This window comes from Haliaeetus leucocephalus, unplaced genomic scaffold (genome assembly GCF_000737465.1).
Source record: "Haliaeetus leucocephalus isolate CR32 unplaced genomic scaffold, Haliaeetus_leucocephalus-4.0 Scaffold143, whole genome shotgun sequence".
NCBI lineage: Eukaryota > Metazoa > Chordata > Aves > Accipitriformes > Accipitridae > Haliaeetus > Haliaeetus leucocephalus.
The window spans coordinates 801,582-816,626 of NW_010972579.1; the positions used below are offsets into that span (position 1 = coordinate 801,582).

At 50.4% G+C, this 15,045-nt stretch overlaps 1 protein-coding gene across 2 annotated transcripts in view; it reads left to right on the forward strand.

Annotated features, from left to right (window-relative positions):
- Window positions 1-74: 74 nt before the first annotated feature.
- The window catches only part of EPHB1 (EPH receptor B1), a 75,796-nt gene continuing 60,825 nt past the window's right edge, over window positions 75-15,045 (forward strand). Inside the window, exon 1 of one of the 2 annotated variants that reach the window (XM_010561170.1) lies at window positions 75-146. In XM_010561170.1, coding sequence (XP_010559472.1) covers window positions 89-146 — 58 coding nt within the window. In that variant the 5' untranslated portion in view covers window positions 75-88. Of the gene's footprint in view, window positions 147-656; window positions 713-15,045 lie in introns of those variants that run through there. The other variant, XM_010561171.1, reaches the window with a different exon arrangement.

Sequence of the window (15,045 nt, forward strand, 5' to 3'; positions counted from 1 at the left end):
CGCGGACGCACCCCCATGCCCGCTCACGGCCGCCCGCCGGTAGCGGCTGACGCCTGCGGAGCAGCGACGCGCGGGGCCCGGGGAGGCGATGGCTGCGGATCTGGTGGTGCTGCTCTGCCTGGCCGCCGCCGCGGCCGCCGTGGAAGGTGAGGCGGGACCGGAACGGGGGAGGACGGTGGGATGCTGAGCCGCGCGGTCCCTGCGCCCACCGCGGCACGCGTGGGCTGGGAGCGCCACCCGCGGCGTCTGCAACCGGGGCCGGGCCGGGCAACCGGCTCCCCCGCCGCGCAGCGTACCGGGGGCTGCAAACCGGCACGGGGCTGGCTCCCGGCACGGCGCCCGTCCGCTTCGCGGGGCGCGGAGCTCCCCACGTTGCCGGCCGGTTGTGCCAGCCATCCTCCCGCAGCCCGCGGGAACCGGCCCGCAGGCGGTGCTCGCAGCCCCGGGCTCGCCCACGGGCCGTGGGTGGCCTCGGGAAGAGGCAGGCGGGGGTTCCAGCTCTCGGGAAACCCGTCCGGATCTGCGTGGGACGGGCGGCTCCTCTGGATCCCCTCCCCGGCAGAGCCCTGCCCGGGGTCGCGGTGGGGGGACACCCCCAGGGGCCGTGGCTGTGCGGAGGACCGCCTCTGTCCATCTTTCTCCTCCCGTACCTCCCAACGACCGTGGGAGCTCAGGAGAGCTTTGTGGAAGAGGAGGATGGATGCACCAGGAGGTGCGGGCAGGGGGTTTCCTTCCCTTGGGTCAGACTGGGCCAGGGGACGCTTGGCTTGTCGGTGGAGCCACAGGGCAGATGCGTGCCTGTCCTTTCAGCAAGGTGGTGCGTGGCTGTCCTTTCAGCAAGGTGCATGCCGTCGGGCTGAAGTCTTTTCTCCGTCACCCGCGTGGTTGTGGGACTCGCTGGGCACCGGGACGGTGCCCGCAGCCGAGAGCCAGTCTCTGGGCGGTGGGCCTGGCAGGACCGGCAGGTCACCCCAGGCTTGTGTTGGTGGTGCATCACTACTCTGTGGCCAGCATGGCTTTCGGAAGTATTGCTTATATATATATATTTTTTTCTTTTATTTTGCCACTGCCTCCTTTTTTCCCGGTACAACATGGGTGAAGGGGCTTGTGGCAGGGGTTGCCCAGTGCTCGAGCGGTGGCTGCGAGCAGGGGACGTGGTGTGGCCCCTCTCTTGTTAGCAGCAAGAAATGTGTGGTTGTGGAGAGATGATGCACGGGGTCTTGTGGGCAGACTGAGCTGTCGGCTGGTGTGAGGCTTGTCCCCTCCTTGAGGGGATTTAGCTGATGTGAGCACAGTTGCTGCTGAACTGGAAGCTGCCGGAGCTGACTGGAGACCGGCGGCTCAGCTCCGGGCAGCACAGAGCCGGTTCAGGAGCCGAAACGCTGCTGTGTTGGTCTCCGATGGGGTGGGAGCAGTGTCGGCCACAGTCGCCCTCCGCTCACAAGTGTGCCTGCTCTGGATCATGGTGGGCAGGCCCACTAGCTGCAGCGTCTGCTTTCCAATGGCTTTTGGCTGTCCCAGGCGTTTGCTTTTCTTATTTCTTGGGCTTCCTCCCTCATTGCATCTCTGTAGAAATAACTTGAGGTGGAAATGCTGATGCCTTTCCTAAGCATGATGCAAACAGGCATGTATTTGCTCAGTCGTGAAGCTGCACATGAAAATGCAAGACCTGTTAGCGGCAGTTTGCTAGCCGGTGTTTGCAGCGTCAGCTGCTTGAGGCACTGCTGAAATCGCGGCTGGCTGGGAGACCTCAGCTCAGTCCCTGTCTGAGAGCACTCCTGGGTGTCGTGTCTGTGTGTCACACAGGGTCTTCCCCAGCTTGCCCCGAGCCACCCCTGGGAGCACGTGCTTGGCTGGCAGAGCCAGCATCCCTGCTCGGGACTGCACCTGTTGAAGAATGATGTTATTTCTACTCTGCTGAGGAAATTACTTGGATAGTAAAGTAGTATCCTGGGAGAGATCTCAGATTTAAGGGAAAATTTTGGACAGGGAATTTCTGAGGCAGAGCAATTGAATCTGATTTGGAGTTAAGGCGACAGTGTCCTGGCATGGTCATATAAAGAAAACACCTTTTTGTGGACCTTATTTAAATCTTATGGATCCTCCTGGTGCAGAGGTTGAATTTGCTAGATTGAAATGTGGGTTTCTCTAGCCAAGCTGAAGCATCTCCTAGAGCCTGATTTACCCTGGGGTCTGGCTTTCCCTCTTGAGCAGCTGCGAGACCAGTTTTGCCAGCAGCTCTCTCCGGCAGCAAGGCAAAACCACTGCTGGAGCCCAGCTCTGCCACGGGCTGCAGAAGCAGCAGAGAGAGGGATGGCTCCTTGCATCCCAAATCAGCCGTCAAGACAAAAAGTCTTTTTTCCAGGATGGCAGGGGGAGACATTTGGAGGTCTGGACCGGGTTGGAGGGGAGGAGGATGCAGCCAGGGTCAGGGCTGGGGCTGCCTGCAAACATCTCTCTTTATCCTCCATAAAACCTTGCTAACTCATTGCCTGCGGCACACAAACCTGGAGATAGTAAAGTCGCTTATCTGAGTTTTCTTATGGTTACTTGGTTTTTACTACGTCCTGTGGCTTAGCTGACCATTTTCTGCTGGACACCTGGATGTTTATAGTAATTTTTTTTTTGTGGCTTGTGAAGAGGAAGAGGGATGTGAGAGGATGACAGGAACAAATACTCCGTCTCTCCCACACCCTGCAATCACTCAGGAGCTGCTCGCGTGCTCTCTCTCGTGTTAGCTGAACCAAATATAATCACATTTAGCATATAGAGAGGGTGGTAATGGGCCGGCATTATACGTTTTAACTCAGGAGTTGTCGGAGTTGGAGGTGTTGGTAGGTCAGATGGGGCTGATGTCCATTTTGGTGCAGCTCTCCCACATACACTGTTTCATCTGCTTACCTATCCATCATCTCCCTGCCTTGCGCCTGCCCTTTTAAAAACCCGATTTTTCTCTCTGTATCCTGTATAGCTGCTTGCAGCATTATGATAAGCAAAGCACGGGGAGGGAGGTGGAAAGCCCTGCTCGGGGCTGATGGATCTGGCTTAGTTTTGCTTCCCGTGCTTATCCACTCGCTTGCCTGCCTGGCCTTTGGAACCGCAGCCCAGAAGAGGACCAGGGATGGGGGTTTGCTTCAAGAGCGATGTCCCTGGCTGCTACTCCTTGCGTGCTGCCTGCCCTGGGTGCAGTCTCTCCTCCTGTTTTGGCTCGGGATGCACACATCTGTTGCAGGCATCCTTTGGGCTTCCTCCGCTTCCGCCAGGCGCCAGAGCAGTGCCTGCACTGAGCAGGCTGAGAGCTGGCGGCTGCAGCGCCGCTCTTCCCATCACCACCACCATCACCACGTAGGCTTCCACCTTTGGCCCAGCTGCTTCGCCTGGAACAGAGCAGTTCTCAAGGAGAAGCTAGAAATAAGTCTTTCAAGAGAGAATTTGCAAGTGCTAGTATCCAGCCATCCCTTTACTTTTACTTTTTTTGCACAAACTATCTGGGAAGAAAAAAACCCCTAAGGGGAAAAACCTTATTCCTGGCATGATGAGTGAGCTCAGATCTTGTCAGCCTGAAGGGAAAGCATTTTGTCAAGTCATGGAAAAGGGGCCTGAGACTGCAGATGCCTGTGTTGCTTTTTTTTTTTACTAATTGCTGGTATCACTGACTCATGCCTTGCCTCAGTCTTCCTCCTCCTTTCTCGTTTCCCTCGTGCTTTGGGCTTGGAGATGGAGGTGAAGGAAAGGCAACGTCCCAGTGTCTCCGAAAGTCCGGCTGGCCCAAAGCTGCAGGTGACCTCGGTGGCTCATGCCACACAGTGTGACAAAGTGCTGGAAAACCTGAAAAGGGGGTTTTGTCCCTGGGATGCGTATATGCGGCTCAACTTATGGCAGAGATGCAGTGGTACAGCTGTCCCTGAATCGGCAGCAGCCCTGCTTGAACCCATCTTGTGGGCGACTTCACCTGCATCTCAATTTCATGTGGGTCTCCTTCCTTAAGGTGAAGGTCTTGATTTATTTTTCACTTTAATTAAAGCTTTGAATTTCACTTTCCCTGAATGTAGTGCAGCCGAAAGTTGAATAACTTACAGTGCTCTGGCGGCTTGGCTCAGGAAGCCTATTAGAGATGAAAATGAGCATTGGCGATGATGGAGAGATCTGAAAAGCAGCGCTGAAAATGGAAAGCCTGCCTGTTGGGCTGTCATTATTAGTATTTATTTGACGCTGAAGATGGTCTTGGAGCAGTTAATGCAAATAAGGGCCCTGAAGGAGCTCTGTGAAAGGCAGGCGTGGCGAAGGTGAGGTCTGGGATAAATACATTTATTTTTCTGCTCTTTCTGCTCACCATCTCTGTGTGGAAATCGGGCTGCTGCTCTGTGCTTCCATGTGTTTAGTGACACCCTGTGCTGTGGCATGAGCTGCCAGGGGGGTTTGCAAAGTGGCCTCTTGCCCATCCCGGGTGCAGTTCCTGACACAACAGGACAGAGCAAAAACCTTCCACTGGCCTTAAAAATCAGAAGAAAATACTGTTTTTTTTGATGAAGTAGCCCGATGTGTTCGTCTGGCTCTGGATCCAGGCCACGGTGCTGAATAATAGATGTGTCTAGCACAGATGGGTTCTGCAAGCTAAAGAAATACTCAGATTTGGTGAAAAGGGAAAAATAGTACCTTGGGTAACAGGTAACTCAATGCTAATCAGGTCAGCAAAGTCTTGGAGGCGCTGGTCCCTGGTGCAGCAGGCGTGCCGTGGGATAAGGCTGATGGAAGAGATGCTCGGAGCAAGGCTGAGGCTCGCTGAGTGCTGCTCTTATAACGCCTGTGGTGTGTGCTGCACCACTCTGTCTGAGATCCAGCCAGCTTGAGGATGATTTTTTTCACCTCTTTCAGCCGTGGGTACGAGCTCATCATGCCCTGGCATGGAAATGGCTTCATGCAGGAGCCTCAAACTTGTATGCTGTTGCCCAAAGGGTGCTGCAGCTCTCTGTTCCCTCTGAACAGACACAGTCGATATAAGCAGTCGTTTAACAGCACAGTGAGGCTGAGTAAATAGTTGGGGTTGAGGGAGGGAATGTTTTCCCCAAATATTCATTAGAATTTGAAAGCGCATTTCAATTTGACCTTGTTCTCTTTCTGCAAACATTCGAGCTATCAAGCATAGCATGCATCAATACTTGCACAAGGCAAATGTTAAGCTTGGATATTTGCTGGGTAGCAATTTGGAAAGGCATAGCCTCGGTTGTAATGTTAGGAAGCCAGAGCGTGTGTTGCTTACGGAGGTTGCTGGAGCTGGTGTGATGGAAGTGGTGCAGATAACACATGCGGTGGGAATTTGAGTCCAGCGGTGACTGAGACCATCTTGCAAAGTGTTGCTGGGTGGTGGGGATGGCAAATGAACATGAATCTGGACGATATTTGGATGTATTGTGGTCCACCTGGGAATGCAGGGTGCTTCTGCCGGCTGAGCACCCAGCATCCCTCCTCGCTTTCCCTCTCATTGGAGGTTGGTGTGGGAGCAGAAATGTGCAGAAAGGGATGGAGTGATGTCAGAGCAGCAGACAGCTGGGACCTTGGGTGGCCCCGGGAAACTGAGCTGGTTATTGCACAGCCCAGCTTCTAGGGGCTAAAAATACAATCTTTCCAAGAGCGAGCAGCTTGAGAGGCTGCTTGGGAGTGTGCAGGGGAGGGAGCGGGCACGGGGCTGATGTAGACACCACCCAGTAACAGGTAGAGGCAACACAGCCCTTGGAGAGAAAGAGAACAAACTCTTGCCCAGATCAGCTCTGTGGCTTTCCACATAAGTGGCAGATGTGGATGGGCTCCCTCCTGTACTGTAAATGTGGTCAGTCCCAGACACAGCTGATTTTTTGTTTAGGTTTTTTTTTCATGATCACCATCCATATTCCACAAAGTCACATCATGAGAAATGGTGACAAAAACGGGATGTGTGTTTGTAGGAGCTAAAGGGTCTGTGCTTTTATTTATTTATTTCTCATAAATTTTGAATTATTAAATCGCATTCAGTGGAGATTAACTTTCCCTGCTCAATATTTATTATTGTTTCATTTCCCTGGAAGTTGGAGCTATGAGAGCTTTGATAATGTACTGAAAGGTTCTGTAGTTTCTCTATAGCTAATCTAAATATCCTTGTATCCTTTGCTGAAAAGCTAATTTGTAATTTCCTACGGTAATGCTGCTTAGTGAATTATAATGATACAGCGGGGTCTGCTTTTCCTCCCAGTTCTCTGCTGGGGGAATAACGCTACCGTCGGAAAATGGTGTGAAACCTGGAAACTGGCCATTAGTCCCCTAAATTTTTGGTCTAATAACAAAAATCCAGAAAGCGTGTGGACCATATGGTCCATTTTCTCATGTCTGGGCTGGAAAGCATCTGTCTGCCCTGGGCTCGGTTTCTGCAGGAGGCATGGGAGCGGTGGCCGGAGCCATGCCGGAGCTGGCACTGTGTGCCGATGCAGCAACTCATCTGCCCACGTGGGTTTGCATCTGCGACCAAAGCCTGATGATGTGCAAAATCCCTGCTTCTGGAAACCTCTCCCACCACCCCAATTATAAACAAGTGTTATCAGTCTTTTGAATAATTGAAGAGGCTTTCTGTTGAATATTTAATTACAATAATATTAGGTTAGCGGGGGTTGTTGGTCTCCTTTTATGCAATTGAGAATTGCTGCAAGAAAACAACCTGTTAAAAGAAAATGTTGTTGTCTATGATCATTGATTTTTCTTTTTTTTTTTTTTTTAAGCTAATCAGTTACTCAGTTGAAATTGGTTAATTAGCTCAGCTCCATTAAGACTCTTTGGCATTTAAACTTGATGTTTCTAAATAATTATAGTTTTGCCTGCTAAGCCCACAACCCAGGGTGACCTAATTACTATTAAAGCATACGTGCTTTGGTCTGGCTTTAGTAAGTTCCTGCTGGGAGCCCTGCTGTGAAAAATCACAGAGGCAACAGTTCAAAGGGGAAGGGGCTCTGCGCCCAGTCCTGGCTGAGGAAGATGACTTTCCTTCGGCCTTACTTCTTCCAACCTAAACCTTGCAGGTGGGATGCTCCCAGGGGGGAGGAGAGGAGCCGGAGAGCAGCAGGTCCCTGCAGCCCCCAGAGCAACCTCACGGTCTGCATCTTGGTGCCATCCACTTTTGGGGCAGGTGGAAGGCGATGGCAAGCGGTCGCCTGGAAAAGGAGAGGGTTTAGGAGCGGTTTTAGTTAGTGAGTGTTAATTGGCTTGTTTTCTCTTAAGTTGTTCCCCTTAATAAGCAGGTGGAGTCCTTTCAAGGTCTTTGTAGATGGGGGGGGGGGGGGAGAAAAAAATACAGTATTAAGTTTATCTTGGTTTTTTTTTTACAGTATTAAGGTTTTTTGGTTTGGTGTTTTTTTTTTTTTTTAATGTGGAAATAACCATGCCAAGTAATTAGGGATTAGTAAAGCCTCAGGTATGTGCTTGTTAGTGTAGTGAGAAAAACGTTTAATATCCAGGGAGGCATCCAGTTAGTGTTACTGGTGTTCGAAGCTGATTAAGCTTTAATTTGTTATGCAGTGAGTAAAGGTGGTGGCTGAGAACAGGTGAGAGCCTGTGGAAATCCTTGCTTTTAGGCTGTTTTCCCCCATCCCAGAAGGGGGCTTTGTCACAACTTTAAAGGATTGTTTCATGATATTTTCTCCTGAAAAGTCCTTGCATCCTGCCCACCTCTCCGATGCACCGGTACCCCATGTGCCGCATCCCAGCAGCAACTGGGCACCAAGTTTTGGATTATTCAAACCCAACCAGCATCTTCTTTGGGTTGCTTTGAACAAGGTTGGGTTTTGGTGTCTTTGCCTGGCTATATATTTATTTTTTTGAAGGGAAGGGCAGCTCAGCCCACTGCCCCAGTGTTTGGTAGCACTGGATGCTCTCCACTTCTGGCTCTGCCATCTCCTGGAGAGCCTCTCCAGTACTGAAAAGCCCAAGACCTGTTGCGTGTCCATGTCTTTGCCTCCCTTTTCCTATTTTCTTTCTGTTTGCAGGGCAGGGCATGGGGGACACCTTTTTTTTCCCTGCCCTGCGTGCCAGTCCCGGGGCAGGGCAGGTTGCCTTCCTGTTGCCTTCTGGGCTTGACTCCTGATGGGGGGGTGCTTCTCCTTGAGCCCCCAAACCTGGGAAAACAGGGCTGCGGTGTCTGCTTTTGAGCACAAGATCAATCCCCCTGTGCCCGCTCCCTGCTGTGGGGTCCTGTGGGTGAGCCAGCAAGCAACACCCAAAATGCACCCAGGTGGCAAAGTGGGAGGGACCTAGGGCTGGTGTTGGTCCCCTTTCTCCTGGTGCTAAAACATACATTTCAGATGAAGGGATGGAGTAGGGAACAGCAATGATTAAAGTTTCATGGAGTTTTTTTTAATTTCTTTTTTTGTAATCAGAGGCTGGGGACGGGCCTTTGATTACTAGAGTCCTCCACTTGCTTCAGCCGCTTCCTTAGCTGCAGGGTCAGAGCCAACTCATTATCATCCTTGCTAGGGTCCTGTTGATATGAGGATAATTGCTTTTTGCTCAAAAGACATTAAATCACTGCGGAAGAGGCGAAGGGGTGTGAATTACCTCTTCCCTGGGAAAACCAGGAACGCAGCAGAGGAGTTGAAAAGGAAATGCTGCCCTCGGGAGGCAGCAGCAGAACGGGGCCAGCTGCGGGGGTCTGCTCTGGTCCTGCTGGGCAGCCCCCTGTCCTCTGGCTAGGGGGAGCTGGTAGGGAAACAGCCTGATGTGCTGGGGACAGGCTGGCATGGCCCAAAGAAATAGCTGTGGGTTGGTCTTGGTAGGTGGCTGGGCACTTTAATTTTTTTTTTTTCTTCACCCAACACCTGTAGCTTCATACTTCCAAATGCCCAAGGAATGAGATGGACATGTAGGGACAGAGGAGGAGTGGGATGCTCTCAGAGTGCTCCGTGAGGCATCGGCTCTGCTTTTTGTTGGAAACAAATGTGTTTGAAAAGAACAAAATTTGGCTTTTCAAGGTCACCGGTGTATTGTCAGAAGTACTTCCTACAATGTTTTTGACTAGTTCAGGACCTTTGCCTCACGTAGTGTACCCACGGTGCCTGTGAGGTTGCTCCATAGGTGGTGTTTGCCCACAGTGCAAAGCAGCATGGAGGTGCCCTCGCCATGTGGCTGCTCCATCACTGTGCTTCTACTGTAGTTATTTTTAAAGCAGCAATGCTGGGTCTCTGCATCCTTTATTGAGTGCTGGAAATTACAGGCGTGACCTGGCTGTGGGTGAGCCCGAGATGCACAGAGTTGCTCTCCACCCCATGGGGTTTGGCTGAAGCTTTCCAGAAGCTTCACACAAGTGGGTGAACCTCCTGGAGATGTGTGGCCTTGGCTGTCTGTGCTTTGCCCCTTGAGGTGAAATTGCTGGTGAGGGTCTAAGTCATTTGAGCCTGTCAGGCTCTCGACAGAGGCACAGTGGGGTCACATATAATGACATTATTGGGACCAGATGGGAAGCTGTAAAGCAGTAATTTTTGGTTTAATAAAACCTAGGAGGATCAGCTCTATGCTGCATTTTCTGGGGAGGGATGTGCAGCATCTTGAGCCACATGCATCACACCAGGTAACCTTACTCTTGCTCAGTGAAATGGAGAAAAGCATCAGCTGTGCAGGAATTAAAGGCACAAATTAAAGGCCTTTTACTTTGGACCCATCTTGGGTAGGGGCCCTCCCAAGCTCTGGCCCTCGGCTGGTGATGTCCCCCCTGAGCCACAGATACTGAAGCTGACCTTGCAGAGAGGACGTGGATGTAGGCTGTTGGGAGCTGTAAGGTCACAAGCTAATTGTGTTTGGTATCTTTCTAAAAATCAACTTTTATTATCTCTCTTTGTGCCATGCGTGGGTTATTACTGAAATGGCTGGCACCACTGCGCACATGCGGGAGTCTGCCGCACTGAAAGGCTTGCTCAAAAGCCTGCCGAAACCTATAAAAAGATGCTCATTAACTTCAATGGGCTTTGGCTGAGGCTGGAGAAAATGGACTGCTTTGAGAAGGATGCTGCTTAGAGCACCCTCTGGCTCTGCCTTTGTGTGCCAGTGCTGGGCTTTGCTTGCTGGGGCTGACCAGGGATGGGGAAACCCCTACTTTTGCATGGTCCTGTCCTTAACTTGTGACAAAATGGTCCAGCTGCCTCTGACCAGCGGGACCCGCTTGGCAGCATCCCCGGGGCTCCCTGCCGAGGGGGCTTGGGCAGTGATGGGTGGATGCCTGTGTTTTTTCACCCCATGCCAGGGATGGACCCTGCTGGGCTGGCAAGTGACTTGGTTGCTCCCAAATGCGATCTCTTGAGTCACTAGCCCAGCAGATTTTTGGAGGTGGTTTGCAGCAAGGCACATTTTTATTTACTTCCTTAAAGCTTGGCGATGTTCAGGGGAAACTGGGCTGTCTTTGAAACATTTAAAGTATTCCTAATAGGTTACCTTGAAAGCTTTCTTCAGTCTTGAATGAATCAAAGTGCAAATGTTTATAATGCAACACCCACACAGGCTGGGAGAGGAATTTTATTAAGGCAGGAAAGTCAGAAAACAATAATAATAAAACATGTTTTATGAAGTTGGCGAGAAACTTATAAACTAGGTGAAGTTTTACAGCATATGAATTTGATACAAGTTGTAAATTTGAATTCCCAGGCTGGTCCTCAGGTCTTGCTCTTTATTACCTGAAATAACATTCTCCACTTTTAATAGCTGGCTGCGGCAGAGCGAATGCGGTTTTATCTTTCTAAATGATCTGCCGTGCGCGTCTTATAATCAAACTTTCACCTATCCTGAAGACTTCAGCCCTTTCCTTGAGCAACACAGCGGCTGTTGCTAATTAGCAGATTACTGCTATTTGCTTTGCTGTGGCAGGGGTGACCTTGGAAATCCTTACATACATCCCCTGGTTTGGATTATTTAGATTTTTTTTTCCAGCAGAAACCACTTTACTGTTTGATAAGAGAATAAGTTTTGTTAATACATCAGCAAAGAGGGACTGAAAGATGCTCCTGATCAATCAGTGTATTTCACTAATAACCCACTGCGCTTCCCTGCTTGTGGCACTGCTGGGAGAGACCTGGACGCTTGCTGGGGCATCATTGCAAGGTGACCAATGGCCTTTCGAGGTGTTTGGGGCTCTTTTGCCATTTTCCCAGCAAGGAGGTTTCCTTGCAGAGCACTCGAGGGACCAGCAAGATACCGCTGCCTGGGTTGTCTTTGTCCCCATCCCAGGAGTGCCCTCCCAAGGGTGGCATTTAATGACCCCCTGACCGCCCCCCATGCCTCCGACTTCTCTGTGCTGCTTGTCTGTCAGCAACGCTATGTGAAGGAAGTGTATAAAAATTGTTTGTCGGACCCCTGTCCTGTCTATGCACAGGTAAGTGTTCTAGCTAATTGCCAGATTATTCCCTTTAAAATGGGAAAGTAATTAGGGATGGTTTTTTTTAAATAGGCTTCCCACCCTTGGGTCTGCTGGGATTAGGATACATCAGTGTGTAAATATTTAGTTTCCAAGGAATTTTTTTTTTTTCTCCCCCTTCCTTGAAGAAACAGCAACAATAAGGGATTGAAATGAGGCAGCAGCTATGCTTGGACACTTTCCCCAGCATCCAAAATATAATTGAAATTAAAGATGACGCACAAAAGAAAATGAAATTGAACTTCTGCCCACGTGATGCACCAAGCCGGCTTTCAAAACAAGGGTTTCCTCTGCTTATGTTTGAAGTTGAAGAGAAGAGGTTTGGCTCTGGGATCTCCTGGGTGATGTAGAACGAGTACAACCCTGAGTCAGTAAGAGCTATGGTTGAGCATGGGCTGAAAGCAGGGCTTTGAACAGCTGGCTTGGGGGTTGCTTTTGTTAATCCCCTTTAATATTTTCTGCTGAGCTAATATTTTGGAGAGAAACAAAATTCCCATTCCGTGAAAAATCTTGGCCTTTCCAATGCGTCTTCGTTCTGTGTTGGGGTGAAAAATGAACATTTCTGAGGAAACCTCTGGAAGAAGCCTCCTTGCTGTCCTCTGCTCACCTGGGGCGATGCTCGTGCGTGGGAGGAAGGAACCCTCCCCAGGGTTTGCCTCACCGAGGAGGGGGAGCTGCAGGTGGGTTTGTGCCCAAGACGCTTTCCCCAAAACCAAATAAAAGGGGGCGGCAGCTGGGGGACCACTTCTGAGGCCAAAGTGGGCTGGTCTTTTCCTGGGCTGCATCAAGGAGTAACTCTCTTTCATTTGTAGTAAGGCAGGGTGGGCTTGGTTGAAACTTCTGCCTCTAGCTGCCTGCTGGCTTGGGGGGATTTTTGAGCTTGTTCCCATTCATGGAGATCTCTCTTTAACATCCAAAAAATTTAGACTTTTTGCACCAAGGCGCTTTGATGTTTGGATTCAAAACCATGTCTTGTTTTGAAACTTGTTGCAGTGTTTGCTATGTGTTTGTAAAGCTGGGAAGGCAAGCAAATAGAAGCTGAAATCAGAAGCAAAATATGTAGTTAGATACAAAAATGGTTTTAACTGAGTGGTCTGGTGGAGTTGCACATTAAAGGAATGGTTGAAACCAATAATTCATGCAACTTTCCTAGAGGTCTGCTTCCCTTGAGACCCCCAGAGCCGTTCCTACAGCTGACAAATACTCTTGCCAAGCCAGGGGAGGCCAGAACTTGCATTCCCCATCCATCTAATGAATAAATCCCAAGCCGTAGTGAGGCATCAGAAAGCCACCAGAAGAAATCCTGGCTCAGAAGAAAACCTGCACAGCCCCAAGGTTTGGAGGTCAGGAGTCGTCATCAGTGTACCATGTGGCTTTGTCCCTGTCCTGGCACCTGGAGATACTTATAAGGTACTTTTTGGCTGTTGGTGCTTAAAATGCTCATGCACCCATCGTTTCTTTTGCTGGCAGGGGTTATTTATTGTGGGCATTAACCCAGGGCTGCGTTTTGGGTGCCTCGATCTTTCTTTCAAAGATTGCATTTGTGCTGTTCAGCTGTAATTGGCAACTTTTGGACTTTTTGTGTGCTTGCCTGTGTGCTGGAAAGACTTCAAAGGTTGTTTAGGAGGCAAGGGGAGCATGTAGATCTAGATTTTTTTTGTTGTTATTATTATTATTATTATACATTATTATAACTGAAACATATTTTTAGCAGCTGAAATTTGAGCCCGTCTGGGTATTTATACAGCAAGATGTTTTGGATGAGGAATAGGCCAAGATAGTCACGTGGTTGGGGCCAACGTGAAACAAAAGAATCCATTTATTATCCAGGCAGGAAATTTGTTCTTCGGGATGTTGTAGCTGCAGACATAATGATTTCATTTCCTCCAGTTCACCCAGATTAATGGCTTGTGCTCTTTTGTTTGTGTGCCTCTGTTATTTCTGCAACGCGGCTTCCCCCCTTGCTCTGTACTGGCGTGTGCGAACACGTGTGCAAGCACCCTGGGCAAGGAGGGGGGGATGTGGGGTCTTCAGGCTGGGCTGCAGCAGGCTGGTTGGGTTTTTGGGGTGGGGTGGGATGCTGGGAGAGCCAAGCGAAGCCTGTGGGACCACCTGGGGTGTCTTTCCTGGCAGCGATGGATGTCCTGGCGCACATGCATCTCTGGGGTTCTTATCCTGCTGCATCTCCAGGGGTCGTCTCCTCCTGCCATGGTCACTGGGGCAGCGAGGGGTGTTTTCCTATGAAGTTGTGATAGGATGGGGGAGATGGAGAGCTTGAGAGACAAGTGCAAATGTTGACCTTATGGAAGGCATGAGAGCAATATGTCTTCTCCATGGCCACGCTCAAGGGTGTACGTAGGTGTTGTGTGCTTGGTGGCAAACCTGAACCTTTGCACCCTCCCAAATATCACATTGGGAAACAGCTCCTTTTCCTAGGGAGCTGTGCTGATGGGCAGCAATGCGGGCATCAGTTGTGTGGCGATGGGTGAGCAGCTCCCTCCTTTCCACCTGGGTTGGCCTTTCATACCAGGCAGGTCCCAGCCCCTCATGGGGCCGCCAGCCATCTGGAAGCTGGTGGCACTTACACTCTCTCCTCAACAAAAAAACAACAGACCTGCCTTTGTGGACTCTACAAGATTATCAACAGCCTTAATTGCTCCCTTTCTCGTTTTCTGAGTGTTTGGCTTTCGAAAGTGATGTGACAGGCAAATGATGCCTTTGCGTTGCTATCACCTGAGCGGTCCTTGCAGGGTTTTGGCACAGAGCTTTTAATTTACTGTATGCAGCGTGACCATGATCTTCTGTTCTGGATTAATGTGGAGTAACCTCATGGAGTTGGAAGCACCTGTCTGTGATGAGGAGTTGAATGTGGTGCTGCCTAGGATCCACGCCAGGGAAGGTTTGGTGACCATCTTGCTGCCCCTGTGCCCGGCTCTTCCTCCTTCCCTCCTTTAGGTGTTTCTGCTTTAAATCTGGGGAGGAGAGAGAGTTTCTGCCATCTCCTGGAGGAGGTTTCCCTGCAGAGACATACCTCGCTGAAGGAAGACCCTCTTGGCCATCAAGGTGCACCTGCCATCACTCCTGCCATCCTTCTATCTTCTGGGTACTTGCGTGCAATGATCCTGTTTTGCACATGTGTTGCGCATTCTTGCTTTTGTTCTCCTGAGCTTCTGTGCCATGAGGGGTGCATGGGGCTGAAGGTGCGAGCCCACCATCTGAAAACTGCGGAGGAGAGGGATGGGGAGCTCCTGGTACCCCATTGAGCTGCAGGTGCTTTCTCCCCACCTGCCTGTCTTCCCAAATTGTTCCTGTGTCACCCAGGTGACAGAGTTTGTGAGGACGTGACAGCTCTGTTGTACAGAAGACGATGAACAGTAATGAGACCCAGAGAGCAACGCACACTTAAAGTGATTTATTTCAGTAAGGAAACCACAATCAGGGAGGATGGGTCAGCGTCATCAGGAGAAGAGGTGAGTATGGAGATGAGCTTAGGGGGAAGTTTATCATCAAGCGGTGCTGCTTTAAAAATGAGCAGAGCTGGCGTTGCGTGAAATGGAGCCATGCCGGTCACGCTGGTACCATTCCTCGCCTGTGGTGGATCATAGGCATCTCCTGGGGTTCAGCCGGAG